The sequence below is a fragment of the Myxocyprinus asiaticus genome, chromosome 21, assembly GCF_019703515.2.
Source record: "Myxocyprinus asiaticus isolate MX2 ecotype Aquarium Trade chromosome 21, UBuf_Myxa_2, whole genome shotgun sequence".
NCBI lineage: Eukaryota > Metazoa > Chordata > Actinopteri > Cypriniformes > Catostomidae > Myxocyprinus > Myxocyprinus asiaticus.
In genome coordinates this window covers 5299303-5315685 of record NC_059364.1, presented here as the reverse complement: position 1 = coordinate 5315685, position 16383 = coordinate 5299303, and the positions used below count along the sequence as shown (strand labels likewise).

Sequence of the window (16383 nt, the reverse complement as noted above, 5' to 3'; positions counted from 1 at the left end):
GAGTTTGTTTGTCCTGATATTTGGTGTTTAATATTTGTCAAATTACTTTATTGTGTTCCAGCTTGCTTTGCTTTTATCCATCATCCATCATTATACTTCCATCATCTTTTTTCTATCTATCCATCCATCCATCCATCCATCTGTTTCTAAATATATTAATCTAACCATTAATTCATCCACCCATTCTTCCATTCATCCATCCATATACCTATTTAACTATCCACAAATTAATTCATCCATCATCTTTCCATGTAACTATCCATCTATTCATTCATCATTCATCTATTCATCCATCCATCCATATATCCATCTATTCATCCATCCATCCATCTGTTTCTCAATCTATTCATCTATCCATTCACTCATCTACCCATTTTTCCATCCATCCATTCATATCCCATTTAACATCCATCCATATACCCTTTTAAATATCCATCCATCCATCCATTCATTCATTCATCCATCCATATACCCATTTAAATATCTATCGATCCATCCATCTATCCATCCATCAATACAGCTACCCATTTAACTATACATCATCCATCCATATACTGATTTAACTAACCAGCCATCCATTTCTGAATATATTTATCTAGCCATCCATTCATCCACCAATTTTTTATTCATCCATCCATTCACCATTTAACTATACATCCATCCATCCATCTAACCATCTAATCATTTACTGTAACTATCCATCCATTCATATACCCATTTAATGATCCATCCAACCATCTATCCATCCATCCATTCATCTACTCATTTAACTATCCATCCATTCATTCATCCACCCATCCAACTAGCCATCCATATACCCATTTAACTGTACATCCATCCATCCAACTACCCATTAAACTATACATCCATTCCTTTCTCCAACAGTTTGCTGTCCTCTCTATCCCTCCATCACAATAATAGTGAGAGCCAAATACAAAAATAGAAATAAATAAAAAATTGATTTTATCCTTCACCCAAGGCATTAAAAGTTCAAATAACTTTTTTAACTCAAATGACAATAGAGTGCCAGTGAGTAAAAAACAGGGACCAAAGCCTGATTAAGAGAGATTAATTCATCTGGTAAGTAATTTAAGTCTACAAACAAGTAGTTGCAACCAGATACAAACCTCTAGCAAAAAGTCTTCCTTCAACAGGCACGTAATCGCTAAAAGACTCTGTCTCACACGCAAATGCATGCTTATAGATATGCTTTGCAAGCAACACACACCCGACCCTACCAATCTTAAGTGGTGGAGTGGTGCACAAGCTCACTCCAACAAAATCATTTTCCATATATCCAACCATAACCAGTTCAGTGTCAGGTCTTTCTCTGAAGCTCTTTATAAAATCACTGAGTCACCCTTGAATTGTGTCAAGTGCCAATCACTCACCCACATCACCACCAAATCACAATCTATCCATTACATCATTAGCTAGGCTTTTACAGGCCAATCTGGCATCCCGAAGCGAGACCGTTGAACTTTGGGTAACCTGCTGACTTGGCATACACGGCCCAGAGAGGGTCAGGGAGGGGTCGCTGTCGTTGGCACAGTATTGGTCAAGAGAGAAATGATGGTCGATGACTGAGTCACTTTGCCATCTAGTGCTGGGCAATATGAAGATATGCAATGGTAGAAATGTGTCAAACGATTTTGCAATACCGTTTATATTGCAGTACATTGCGTAGCTATCATTGGGCAGAACTGCTTTACGTTATTTAGCGACTGAAAAATATTACGTTATGTGAAAATACAGAGTGAATGCGTTCCAAACAAGTCAAGATGCGAGGATGGGCTTTGTTAGGCACAATGCAAAGCAGAGTTTAGTTGTTTATGGTTGCCGAGCAAAGTCGCAAGTTGCTGCATTAGTAAACATTTTTACTGATGTGCGGTCACAGGTGTGCTTATATCGGATATTTTACAAAATCTTCGAATGTGGCTCATCCAATCAAAATTTAGAGTCAGAACTTTTTATTTTATAATATTAGCTTTACAGATTTGAGTCTTTGCCCTGCTGCCAGACTTAGACATTTGTTATGAATAATCTTATTTTTCGGTTTGTGCTCATTGAGTTCCAAATAAAAAGAGAAAATAATCAAATGAGACAAAGTACTCTTCATTAGTAAGTATTTTATTCACTAAATTATCCAAAAATATGGCATTACCATGGTTATTCAGCATTTAAAAAATAATTTTTGTTGACTTCCTAGCAAAAATAGCTATATTGTCATATATAGCGATACCATGACATAAAATTACTGAATAACTCATAATGTGATATAAGATTTTGGTCACAGCAGCCATACCAAATGCTAATAGTCTATGATGGCAGTGGATAATGACTGGCTGTCCAAAACTCAAATTATTTGATACTGTATATAATGTGAACTCAAATTTGCAGATGGGGTTTTTGTTGGAAATTATCTACGGTAGAAGTTTCTTTGCTGGAATCTGGCTGAAGTCCATGGTAAACAGCATTAATTAGAGTGTTTTTGGCTCTTTTGAGTATTAGCGCTTTGTACTTTGTTCAGCTTTGAAATGCAGGCCATTTCAGACCAGTGCCACTTTTAATGACCTCTCAGAACAGTCAGCAAGATTCCAATTCTGGCACAGAGAAACATATTTCTCTCTTTTGACCCTCTATTCCTCTTCTTGTCAATTTGATAGATTTCTCTTGTAGGTTACTTTGACATTGTGGTGAACAAAGAAGAGCAAAAAACATTCTCTTCCTCTACCTTGTTTTGCCTCATTCTCTCTTGCTTTTTCTGTGATGCGAGTATTAGACTGAGCCAGACACAAAAGGGCTTTAAAGCCGTGCAATAAAACCGAACAGAAAAACAGAGACCTTCTAAAAGATTGCTTTTACTTAACCCAGAACAGGGGCCCTAAATAGGGAGCATTTATATGTGTGTGAGCCTATTTCACTGTATGTCTGCGTTTTGCATGTGTCTGTGTGCATTAGCGTATGCATTTAAAACAGTAGTATAGTTTCGGGATCAGATAGGATTGACCTATAGATGAAATTACTGTTTGCAAACAAACACTCTGTGATGACACTTCTGGGTTCTTCTAATACTCTGGAAAAAGAGCTGGTTAACATTTGCACTTCACTATAACTGCTTCAAATTAAGCTGAAAATTAACAAAAATTATGTGAGTAGGATTCAAACAACCCATTTTACCTGCAAAAAAATGTGTCTACACACATAAAGCATGTAAACTTTACTTACCCACTACATCCAGGGTGTAGGTGTGGTTGATGGAGCCATAAGCGTTTTCAACCAGGCAGGTGTAGTTGCCTTTATCAGAGGGAACGACGCTCTCCATAATTAGAGTCCAGTGCTGGTGTCGAACCTGAACCGAAACACAAAAATCCATTATATACTGTCCATTAACACAATCTTAACTTCCTGCATACTACAACAGGACACATTTTTAACTGTTTCATTAGTGTTTTCCAGTTGTTTGTGCCATGTACTCATTTGGTGAATCGTATCTCATTTCAGTATCTGGCTGGCACATGTTAATTTTATTCCATTACGCATCAAATTAATCTTGAACAAAACTCCAGGCATAGTCTAGACTCTGGAACAATTATACTCAACTTAAAACCTATTTGTGACCAAATCCAGATTTGGGCAAGCTACTCAATAAAAATTAGCTTAGCTAAGCTTAAAGCTAATCCTTTGTAGAAAGCAGCAAGTAACATTACAAGCTTAATGCAAAAAAGAAGCTTGCTACATTTAAGAATAGTCAGTCTAACAATAAAAATAATCAGTTGTATTTTGATCTGATACATGTTTATTAGAAAGCAAAAAAACATCTCCAAAAGAAGATTGATTGAAGGAAAAATGTTACCATTATCACAATGCTATAAAAAAGTTTTGCTACTGAAAATCTACATGAAGTAAAAAATTGAGACACTAATTTGCTACTGAAAAATTTTGTTAAACTAATAGCTTCACTATTCGAAGCAATGCTAACCGCCCAAAACTGGTGGTCATAGAAATAGAGGACAAAACTGAGAGTAGTACAGATGACAGGCAGGAGAGAGAAAGAAATTGGACCAGAGAAAGTGGGTTTTCAAGCGAGAGCACCATGGGAAAAGTAATATCATCATGCCGACAGACGAGCGTGCTCCCACCCCCACCTCAGGAATGCAGCTCTCGTGACTGCAGGCCACAAAATTGAGCGTCTCTTCCGTGGACTCACTCCAGAGCCCTGTTGCACCGTGAGCGGTCTGAGACAGACTGGGAGTTTCTGTACCTCAGGCACTGCGGTTTATGTAGTTTATCCATAACAATATTTTCTCACATTTATTATGGTATCATTTCCATTTCATTTAACTTTATTTGCAGTTTAATTTAAATCAAAGTACTTCACACAGCTGGAACTAATTAGTTCTTATATCATTAATATAGAGGGTTTTATCTGACATATTAAAAAAATTAAAACAATGATGAAAACAAAAATGAAAACCAGATTAACCATTTAAAGGCCGCAAAGTGTCAAAATGTATGCGCCTAAATTAAAAATTAAATTAAATGATTAAATTGTCACTTTCATTTTCACAGTGACATTGCATTGTCCCTGTCAAATTAAAAACTAAAATGCAATTGATGATTTGCACATGGCAAGACTGTCTTTTATTACAAATGTAAAGGAAATGCAATTCACAAAGCTTTTTCTTAATGTTAATGCAACAATAGTGACAGAGTTCAAACTATGTAATCAATGTAACGATGTAAACTTTGTAAATGTAATACATTTTTTATGTCAGTTAACCCCACCCCCTTCCCCTTAATTTTTAAGGAAATATATTTAAAAAAATTATAAAAGAAATTATAATTATAATTTTCCCCATGTCTAAGCTGACATGTTGATTCTGGAGAAAATTTTAAGTTATGATTATAAAGTTTATATTTAAGTTTTTTTATGAAAATATTTAAAGGGTTTTGTTGTTATTATATTTATTGAATTATTTTTAATATCATAACCAATCATTAACACTCAATAAAAATCACATTTTATTATACATTACATTATACATTAATAATCAAAATCTTTTCATTAGTTGCACCAGATAAAATCAATTTCTTTACTGAAATTTAAGACTTCTTTCTCTTTAGCAAAACAGTCAAAATCTTCCCTCACAAAACCCACTAAAAGAGTCCAACCAAAATAAAGTTCATCAGATCGCAGGCACTCGAGGGTTTTAAAGCAGCTGAGCCTCTCCAACTCATATTCAGTTTAGAGGAAATAAAACATTGTAGGGCTATTTGAGTTTTCCATGATGCTATGCCTCAGGTATGTTAAGAGTAAATAAATAAAGCCGAACATATATTTCAAACCATCACTGAGAAATAAGGAAAATAAAAAATGCTTTCCTCGACAAAATATCAAGAATAGACAGCAGAATATCATACAGTTCAAATGTAAATTATTAAAGTAATTTTGCCTACAATTACTGTAAATAGTAATATGAGCATAGATAATTGAACAAATCATTTCATAGTCCTATAGTAAGTCATTCAGCTCATATCTGTGCCTACAGTTCAATCGAGCTTGAGCAAATGGCTGCTCAATCATTAGTGACCCTCTCTTATGTTTTCAGAGCAAACAGATAATGATTGGGGTACATCGGCCAAACACCACACATCTATTACACTTTAACCAAGACCCGGTGCTTTTCACCAGCTGCTAACTATTCTGATGCAGGTAATTCTGCCCTTAATTCCATTGAATATCATGGAACTTCGATATACCATGATACTCTATGATTACCAAATTCATGTACCATGGTTTTTGCTTTGGTACAAGTACATAAAAATGGCTGTATTGCACTAGTGAATATGTCTTACCTTGTAGCCACCCATACGATCCTCCTGTCTGAAGAGTTTCCCGTTTTTCAACCAGCACATCTTGGGTTTGGGGTTCCCTCCAGCTGCACACCGAAACTTCACAGTGTTGGCCGCTGGTACGGCGTGTAGCTTCTTCTCCATCTTGTCCGGCGAGGTCCAATATGGTGCCCCTACAGAAAAAAGGAGCAATTACATCCAACTATTTACAACATCAAAAATCAACATCCAAAAATCAAATTAACATGAATCAACATAAATCACATGCTTATGTTTTCCTTCTTATCAGTTTTTAAGCTTTCTAAGATTGCTTCATGTTGCAAAGCTATGAATTAAGATGAAAAACAGCTTAAACCAGCCTAAGATGGTTTTCAGGTCTTAGCTGGTTTCCCAGTCTGGGCAAACTGGTCGTTTGGCTGGTTTTACAGAGGTATTGGGTACTTTTTAGCTGGTCAGGCTGGGAGACTAGTTGGCAGACCAGCTAAACCAGCTATGGACTAGCTTGGCCAGACTAAGAGACAAGCTAGACCACCTTAAACCACCAGCTACAGCAAAACAGCTTAGGCTGGTTTAAGCGCCAGGGAATCACAAAAGAAAAAGAAAAAACGGACTCCCCAACCCCAACATAAATACTTCCTGGCGTAGACAGAGAGAAAGAAAGCAAGAACCCGTCTGAAACTCAGCGAGGGGAAACAGGAAGGCATGACTGCGGATGCAAATCGAAACAGTTATTCACACTCGCAGCACCTCATGACTGCGCCGCCCATGTGGTTAATGGAACCCTGCGATTCACGGTGAACGACTTAAATAAAAACAAATCAAATTTTGGTTTGTTCTAAATAAACGAGAGAATAGGAGAAACAAGTCGGTCCAAAAGCTCAACAGCCTGCCAAGAAAGAACTGGACCGCCAAGAAAGAACTGGACCATCACAATCAATTTCTTTTGTTCGAAAGAGATGCTAACCGGAAGATTAAAACAACTTGATATGAAACGTGTAAACAAACGTCTTCCCTTCAGCATGAAGGCATGCTAATTGGTTCCCAACCCTTTCCTTTAACGTCTAGCTATCTTTCCTTCATTCCTCACCACCCAACTTTTCATCTCATCTCCTGGGAATTCTTTCACTCTTTTTGACCTCAATGTCTGTAAGCTTGGCTCCTTTGAACTATTTAACGGTTAAGCCTTCATTGAGAACAGGAAGAAGATGAGAATGACCCTCAGACATTGGGGCAGTAGGGTCAAAGATCCCAGGCCATCTGACCAGACGTGCCGAAACCCTAAAGCAGGTGACCTCTGGTGAAAGATGGACTAACCATTCACTGACCTGGATTGGTCATGTGACTAACCTACAGCCATTTTCAGTCTTCTGTAAGGACAACCAACCCAGTGTACATTTTGAAAATTGAATTGCACTTTTAAAGCACATAAGACTTAATGAAGTTCTCAGTTATCATTTAGGTGTCAACTTTGTCTCAGATGTTTCTCCTAAAATGTCATTAGGGCTATAAAATTCAGGTAGATAGCATAGATCGGATCACTGAATCTTGGAAGAATGTGCTGAGAAATGTTTGAGTTCATATTGAAATCTCTGACTTTGGTGTCTTGGAAAATTTAAGCAGAGTTTGAAACATTGTTGAGATCTTATCTCAAACTCAAGAGACACATGTGAAATTGCAGGGGGCTTTTTCTCAGGAGAAAGCAAGTCTCTAGCATTTGTTCTCTATTTAATGTCATTTCTGTCTAGGAGAAACAACTGAGATCTCTTTTCTTATTTTTCTTTCATATGGGAACAAAATACCATTGGTATCTTCAAAGAAATGTTTATGAAATCCATGGCCAGTCTGTAAACAGAAAAATTGAGACATCCTTGAAGATAATTCCATCAAATTAACAGAAAAAGACAAACTGAAGTTTTCAGCCTGTCTAGAAAACCAGATCTGCAGTTGTTGAACAATCCCAGTGTTGTTGTCTACGCTAGTCCACCTCATCAAACATTTCACAAATAAAGGAAACTTTCTCAAGAGAGGGGAAAAATTTCTTTTTTTTTTTTTTTTTTTTTGAGAGTGGTGTTGTTGAGGCCCCCTTTTGCAAAGAAATATCAAAGAGTTCTGAGTTGTTCAACTGGGCAGAAATCCAACCCACTGAATGCTCAATACCCTAAAACCCCCCTTCCTACCTCCAAACCCACCTAAACTCCACTCTTACGCGGCCAAAGGCCAGACCTCCGAAGCATAAACAGAAAACTGTTGGTCCAGATCCAAATCCAGAGCCCATTAGCTGAAAGACTTTGCTCCGCCTCTCTTTCCAACCACCCTCTTTAATATTTAGTTTTGCACAATTCAAAACAGATTTTGTTGAGTATGGTGCTTGTTTCAAAACTGAAATCTAGTCAATATCCTTCCCTTACTTGTCATGGCTTCTTTTAAGCCTCCAACTTTCTCCAACAAGTGATCAAAGTTCAAGTCAGAATGAAATAAAAATTGACCCTATTAACAAAACAAAAAAAAGGTTTGTCTTCTTAGGCCATGTCCACACTAATACATTTTTGTTTAAAAACGCCTATATTGTGCTACATTACTCCTTTCATCCACACTTGAAAAGCGTTTTCCCCCACTGAAAATGTAATGCTTTAAAATGGGTCATAATTGCAGCATACTTTGGACAACAATGATGTTAGGAAACTGAAAACGAAGTTCTCAAACAAAAACAGATTAGTGTGGATGTGACCTTAATCTTTCATCAAAATGTAATAACTTGTTCCGCCTCCGAAACGACATTAATTTTATCCTGACATCACCAAACCCTCTTATTTTTCAACCCTCCCCTCCAAACCACCGGTCAAAAAGAGACAACATTTCACGATCCAATCAATTCCCAATGGATTAATCAAGTTCCACTCTACATTTTTTTCTTGTTTTCTCCGAAATCACTGATTATGTAGATGGGTTGTAAATAACGTTTCATGTTGGCTTTAACTATAAAATGCTTTCAAAGGGGCAGATAACAAGACATAAAACAAGACTTGAAACTTATTTGCAATTCCAACTTGTTCTGTACTTCTTCCATATTACATGCTACCTCTATCTTTCCTTTTTCCCATTCTCTGAGCATTACCCAATCACAAACACATCTCCCAGCATGTAAATAAAAGAGAGCCCGGTTAAGGAGGGGAGGGTTAGACAAGGAACGACAGGGCCCTGGAATTCTGGGAATGTGTCTGTGTTGAAATTGTTTAGTGACATAGTTAACATCTGATTCCACTGCTTGCTGTCAGTATAACACCGAGTGGGGTTTTATTGACAAATAAAGTGACAAACATGATACAAAATGCCTCACTGAATGAAAAAATATGTGGGCTGACACAACAAACAACCACACTAATAAATTACAGTACTACACCAGATCCAGTCATTTATTGTCTATAACAACTCCTTGTCATCAGCAATGGAACTAAAAAAAAATTCACATGGTATTTAGTGTTCTGCCCCGGTTCCTGATACTCACGCATTTGTTCGCCGTCTGCCCCGACATCGTCTGATCGCTCGGTGTCGTCCTCATCGTCACCGGATGAGATGGCATCTGCAGAGAGCACCGGCAATATTGTAACCTTCTATGGAATACTGTCACCCTCTATGCAAACTATTACTAATAAACCATTTGAGGAGACATTGGCGCGATAATCTCCGCATCATTATTACGTTATAATGCCACAATATCTACTATGCAAATTAAGCAAGCAAAAAAACTTCAACATGATAAATAGTATTTAAATAGCTCTTAACAGGCATTCTGTATGTCTTAATACAATGAAAGACTTAATGAGATGACAAAAGAAAGAAAAGGAAACCGGATAACAACAGGCTTCTTAGCTAAAACAAAAGGTAAAGTCATTTTTGTGCCACTATACAGTATATACAATATATATACTATAATGAGTGCTTTCTATACTATATATCTTTACTACATCACTATTCTATACTATATATACTAATGAGTGTTTTCTACACTTTACATCTATACTAAATCACTATACTATGCTATATATACTATGAGTGTTTTCTATACTATACATCTATGTCACCATTATTTACTTTGGCCATTTTCTGTACTATATCAGTATATACAATACTGTGCATTTTCGATACTGTACATGTCTATACTATACCAATATAAGCTATACAATATATACTATAATGAGCCTTTTCTATAATATTTATTTATACTTTATACTATACTTCATATACTATTATCAGGTTTACTATATTATATATCCATACTACATCACTACACTATTTTATAATGAGACTTTCTATACTATATACCTATACTATATCACCATTCTATACTATATGTAATATGAGTGTTTTCTATACTATACATCTATATCACAGTAATTTGCTTTGAGTATATCACTCTACTATATATACAATACTAGGCATTTTCTATACTGTACACATCTATACTAAGCCACTATACTATCAAATACAGTATATACTATATTGAGCCTTTGCTCTTCTATATATTTATACTTTATTACTATACTATACTTTATATGCTATTATGAGTGTTTACTATTTGATATATCCATACTTTATCACAACACTATTATATAATTAGTCTTTCTATTCTATATATCTATACTATATCACTATTCTATACTATATATATGTAACTCGATCCGCTCCGAGCAGGATTCGAAACGGCATCTCCGGCATGGGAGGCGGGCACTCTAACGAGGAGGCTAAAGGCTACAGCCCCTAACATCAGTTGCTAGTGCGCCTCTTGAGACCAGGGGAGTGAGGTTTTCACAATGCACAGCTACCTACCAGCTGGCTACCGTTACACTCACCCCCCTAAACCTCACTTCCATCCGGGTCACAGCACCACTGTAACCGGTCCTACTCAACCCGCTCCGAGTGGGATTCGAACCGGTGTCTCCAACATGGGAGGTGGGCGTGCTGACGAGGAGGTACAAGGCTACAGCCCCTAGCATCAGGGGAGTGAAGTTTGCACACTGCAAATCTACCTACCAGCTGGCTACCGTTACATATATACTATGAGTGTTTTCTATACTAAAAATCTATACAATATCACTGTACTAAGCTATATATACTATGAGTGTTTTCTATACCACATCACTATACTATATATATAATACTGGCCATTTTCTACACTATACTACTATACTAAGCTATAAAATATATACTATAATGAGCCTTTTCTATACTTTATATTTATATTATATAACTGTACTATACTTCATATACTACTATGAGTGTTTACTATATTATATATCCATCAAATCCATCATGAACTGAAAATGACTACGTGGCTTTCCAGAGTACAAAAAGACATCACTATACTATATATAAAATACTGAGCGTTTTCTATGCTGTAAACATCTATACTAAGCCACTATACTATCCTATTTAATATATACTATAATTAGCCTTTGTTCTTTACTTAATATACTATTATGAGTGTTTACTATATTATATATCCATACTATATCACAATACTATTCTATAATGAGTCCTTCTATACTATCTATATATACTATTTCACTGTGCTATACTACATATACTATGCGTGTTTTCTATACTATACATCTATACTATATCACTATACTATATTTATTATTATGAGTGTTTTCTAGATTTTATATCTATACTGCACTATATAATCTATGAGTGTTTTCTATTCTATATATCTACACTATATCACTAAGCTATATATACACTATGAGTGTTTTTTGTTAAACCATTTCACACCAGTTTCAAACACTCCTCTCATATGGAATTGTTCAAACCAAAAGGTAGTCCTGTCTTAAACTCACACAATTAGTTGAACCAATGTTGTCATGGCTGGTGCAAACGACCTCTAAAACAAAAATATTGCAATTCCATTTGGTGCCACTATATAGGTTCCAAAATTACACGATACGCCTTTAATCATAAATGGACTCCAAACAGAGCCAACAAATATCGTATAAACAATACAAACTGATCCCAACATCAGGATGTTCAGCCAAATGGGGCATGATTAGTTATCTTAAAGACTAGACTACAAAGTCTTTTCCAAAGTAACTGCATTGTAAAGTGACTGAAAAACTGTAACTATGCACTAAACACATTAATTACAAATTAATAGAATCCTATCATAATTACAGCCCAGACAGGGATGGAAAATACGTGGGAAAAAATCGGCAAATATGAAGTCTCACAGACACCACCTGTAGCAGACGAACGTCTCACCTGTTACGTTTACGATGAAGCAAAGCACATCGCCGGCCTGCGAGCCCACAGCACTGCACGCGTACAGGCCGGAGTCCTTAGGGGTGGCGTCGCGAATCTGTAGCCACTCCTGATCTATGAGCGTGCGGTTGTTGGGGACCAGTGAGGAGCCGTCTTTGGTCCAGACGATGGTGGCCGCCTCGGGCAGCGTGCAGCTGAGCTTGAGCAGTTCGCCCGGGTGCACCGAGCACAGGGTGGGCTTAGAGTTTTGGATTTTGGTTGGAGGCTCTGCAGAGCGAGGAAAAAAGAGAAAAGGGCAAGAGGAAAGGGGTGAAAGGGTGCACAGGAAAAGAGAAGGACAGGTGGGAGAGAAAAGAAACAAGCAAGAGTGTAAGACGAAAAACACTACTCCAACCGCACCTGGCAACCCTACAATGACTAGAGTGAGATGTGTTGAGAAAAGAGGCTTCAGAGTATCATTTAAAGTGATAGTTCACGCGTAAATGAACTTTCATTTAGGGTGAACTATTCATTAAAGCAAACCATACTTTGTAAACCAGAATTATCCCAAATATAACCACCTCGGAGCACCCTATTAGCTGTGAATCATGTATACAGAGTTATTCTGGAGGCATGCAGCTGTACCAGTAGGAAAAAGGGTGGCATTAGCAGAGTGTTGATATTAAAAGGATGCCAGCAGAGAAATAGTGCTCAATATTTGTTCATTTAATAAACAGAATCTTTGGTTTTCCTTTCCTTGTCATTTTAACCTCGACCTTGTGAATTAGAATTAAGCCCTGTTATTGCATGTTTACTCCATTATCTGTAATTATGCGTTTGAGGTATTGCAGCCTCTACAATAACTATACTGGCTAACCAAACATCAAGAGGGGCTTATGAGAGATGCAAACCAGCATTCAGCGTGGGAAAACTCAAAGGCAAATCAAATACTCAATTTGGGATCAATGTATCCTGGGAAGATCATTAGAAAAGCAAAACAAAAAAAATGTCTAGAGTGCCCAACAATTAAGCAGCCTTTGGTCGGACAAACATATAATCTAGCCCCGAAGTCACACCACTGGGTTGGATGAACCAATGAATAAACACTTCACCTTTAAATTCAGCTACTTTGCCTGCATTATTTTGGTCACTGGCCATTAAAAAAAACCATATCAGTCAATTACGAATGGGGGTGGGGGGGGGGGGGTGTTATATGATTACGAATTTAAGCAAACGAGGAAGGTCAACAAAATAGAAATCAAACGCCCCAATCAGCATGTTAGATTAAGCCACAGAATGTTGCATTTCAGGAATTAAATTCTATCCATTCAATTATTTTATCCTTTGGGTTCAATGATAAGTAACGACTAAAGCCACATATCGTAACAGAACAAACTTACCACACGTGAATCACCCTGATGTTACACCATCAAATAACTGATAGTACAGAAGGGAACAGTTAAATCCTTTTCATACATTGTGAGCAACACCAGCAAATATATTACATTTCAGGACAATTAACATAGTTAGATGATTAAATCCAGACCACAGAAACACAGTCCAAACCACATCGCTCACTGACAAACCCTCGTGTAATTGTCCAATAATTTGGCTAGTAGACCATGTTCCACTTTTTAATGGCAAAGATGAATGCAAATGTGCTGTGAGGTATGTGTATGTGAGTACTGATTTTTTTGTATGGATACCCCTTGAAAAAATAACCAAGCAAATATAGTTCCCGCCAAAATGCTGTTGCCAGTTATTGTTACAATCTAAAAAAAACAATGGTACTTTGAGTGTAGGCACCACCTTAATATTTGATTTTTACATTTTCTGACAAAAATTTGAGTGGTTGCACATGCTAAACTCATCAGCATGATGCCAGGGCATATGTGGTTGTCAAGGTGTTCTAAGTCAAAGTCTTTCTAGCAAGTCAGTCCACTATCTGCCATGTTTGGTACACTCTCAGGAAGCTATTTCCAGTCATGACAGTGCAGCTCCTATCTACTTGAATGGGGAAAGAAAGAAATCTCTAAAACGGTTGGTCAAGATTACGAACAAAGAACATATTTCAAATCAGCAGTAAAATCTGACAACACTGGTATCATAAATTGTGCTTCTTTACCTCAGATTACGCAAAAAAACACAATTTTCCCAGCTTGTATAGCTAATGTGCATGCGCGTTCTCAAGTTCATTGACAGGTGATGTCTGTATCTTAAAGGTGATTGCTCTATTACCTGTAAGGCGGTACTTCCTTTCTACATCCGCTGACCATTTGCTGCCATTGGGCATTCCAATTTCTCCCATTCATTTTAATAGAAGTGGCCCATCTCTGCTAAATAGTCTCATAACTTCAAGTCAATAACCTCTGCCTAAGTCAAAAGAGCCAAAACCGAAGTTTCTGATATTCTGGTCCCTAAATATGGGGTGGGTCCCTCCTGCAGTGCAAGTCTATGGGATTTTTCGTCCATACGTTAAAAAATCATACATCTGATTGTTTAGAAAAGTAATACCACACGTCTCCCCGACAAGCCTTATGATTTGATGTGTCATTCTGCCTCAAAGCACCCAAAGTTTAATACTTTGGGTTAGGGAGTTTGAAAGACCACCAATTTAAAAGCTTCTGAAACCATCTAAGTCTGTTTGAAGGGGACCCCATATAAATGTATTATAATTTTACATTAGAAACAATAACTGTAGTAACTATAGTATTTTGGTGGAAACTATGGTTTATATGAACTGAAAAAGACTACGCGGCTTTCCAGAGTCCAAAAAGACATAAACATTGAAAGCAAGATGTATGGATAGACATGGTTAGACTTGTCAAGAGACTTTATATAATTAGTGGTGTAGAGAAACTCCCAACCCTTCCCATACTAACACACCTTTCTTCCTGCACGTTCTTGCCCTATTGTGCATGTGTATACTGCAGATTCAACTACACACAGCGGAAGGGAAAGTCATATGACTTGCGCTCAGTCCTCAAGGGCTTTGGAGTGTGCTTTAAGGTCTACACACTCTTCCCAGGCACGTTGCCCTACACAAGTCGAGTTCCTGTATTGTTCCTTTTTACCGCTACTCCGGAAACAATTACCTTTTCCTTTATGCCTTTTGCGACTGTGCGGCCTTACAATGAACTTTGTTGTTGATTGATTGGACCAGTATTCATTGCTGTGCTTTTTCCGGAAGGCCTCTGTTTGTCCAACTGTTATTTAACTGTTATTGGCTGCATGTTTCCCTCTATTGTACGATTAAAGGCAAATGTGAAAAAACAAATGTACGAGGCCTGCTCCCACTCAAGCCCCAATAGAAAGTCAACACATGTGGCTCCGTTTTTACAAACTTCCTAATAGACTTCAGGAAAATCTGTAGTATGACCAGTGGACATCATTGTCTCACTATAATGGAAAAGTAGATGAGATGCTAATAAGTAGTGAACAGCCGCAATAGACTTAAGCGGTGCAAAAGATTAAGTGGTGCATGCAGTAAAAAGAGTCACGCAAAAACATGCAGAAATAAGCAGAAATGCTAGCAAAAAAACAGTAGTATCTGCAGCTCTCCAGTGTGTCCAAATTATTCATTGTGTTGTTGCTTTTTTTTTTTTCATTATTTCAACCACTTTTAGTTTTACTAAAAATCAACTTTGTTGATGCTTAAGAAAACAACAATAACAATGATTTTGCTAGTGAAAGAAAATGAATTAATACTGTGGATATCGCGCCAATTTTAATGTGCCTTTTCCATTAAGTTTCCAAAAGACTCCTTTTCTTTAGATCAGTTTTACGATCTTGTCTCGCTATTGTGAGCATTAAGACTTTTAATAGTGTCACTGATTTAAACTTCAGAAGCATAAAATTTGTTAGAGTTGGTAAATCTAATTAATTTCCACTCAGTTTACAGTTTACAGTCAAGTTTACAGTCAGTTTCAATAAATCGATTTAAAACTGATTCAAATATTTATCTGCGTCACCGCTTAAAAAATGATCAATGTTAGAGTAAAAGTAGATTTTTTTCTCAGCAGTAGATCTTACATTTAAATATTTTGAATCTACGGCAACAAAGGCTCTTTGATTGAAAAAATGGTTTCAGTCACTCTTTTCAAAATCACCCTTTTACAACATTTCAGAGCAAATACATAAATACTAAGATACTAATATTGTCGAAAAGGTGAAAAGTATTAAGATATACTTTATTTAGCAATATCACCCAGCCCTACACACAACTGAAGTCCATTCTGCCACTAAAAAAGCCAAGATCTTAGTAAACTCAACCTTTAAACATTCGCCACACTC

General features: G+C 36.9%; 1 protein-coding gene across 6 annotated transcripts in view; it reads right to left on the bottom strand.

Annotated features, from left to right (window-relative positions):
- The window catches only part of fgfr2 (fibroblast growth factor receptor 2), a 65956-nt gene that overhangs the window by 37330 nt on the left and 12243 nt on the right, over positions 1 to 16383 (bottom strand). For 4 of the 6 annotated variants that reach the window (XM_051647845.1, XM_051647844.1, XM_051647841.1 and 1 more), the window contains exons 3-6: positions 12112 to 12378; positions 9362 to 9436; positions 5860 to 6029; positions 3229 to 3352 (exon numbers count right to left, since the gene is read on the bottom strand). In XM_051647845.1, coding sequence (XP_051503805.1) covers positions 3229 to 3352; positions 5860 to 6029; positions 9362 to 9436; positions 12112 to 12378 — 636 coding nt within the window. The remainder of the gene's footprint in view (positions 1 to 3228; positions 3353 to 5859; positions 6030 to 9361; positions 9437 to 12111; positions 12379 to 16383) is intronic. The other 2 variants (XM_051647846.1, XM_051647847.1) reach the window with 2 other exon arrangements.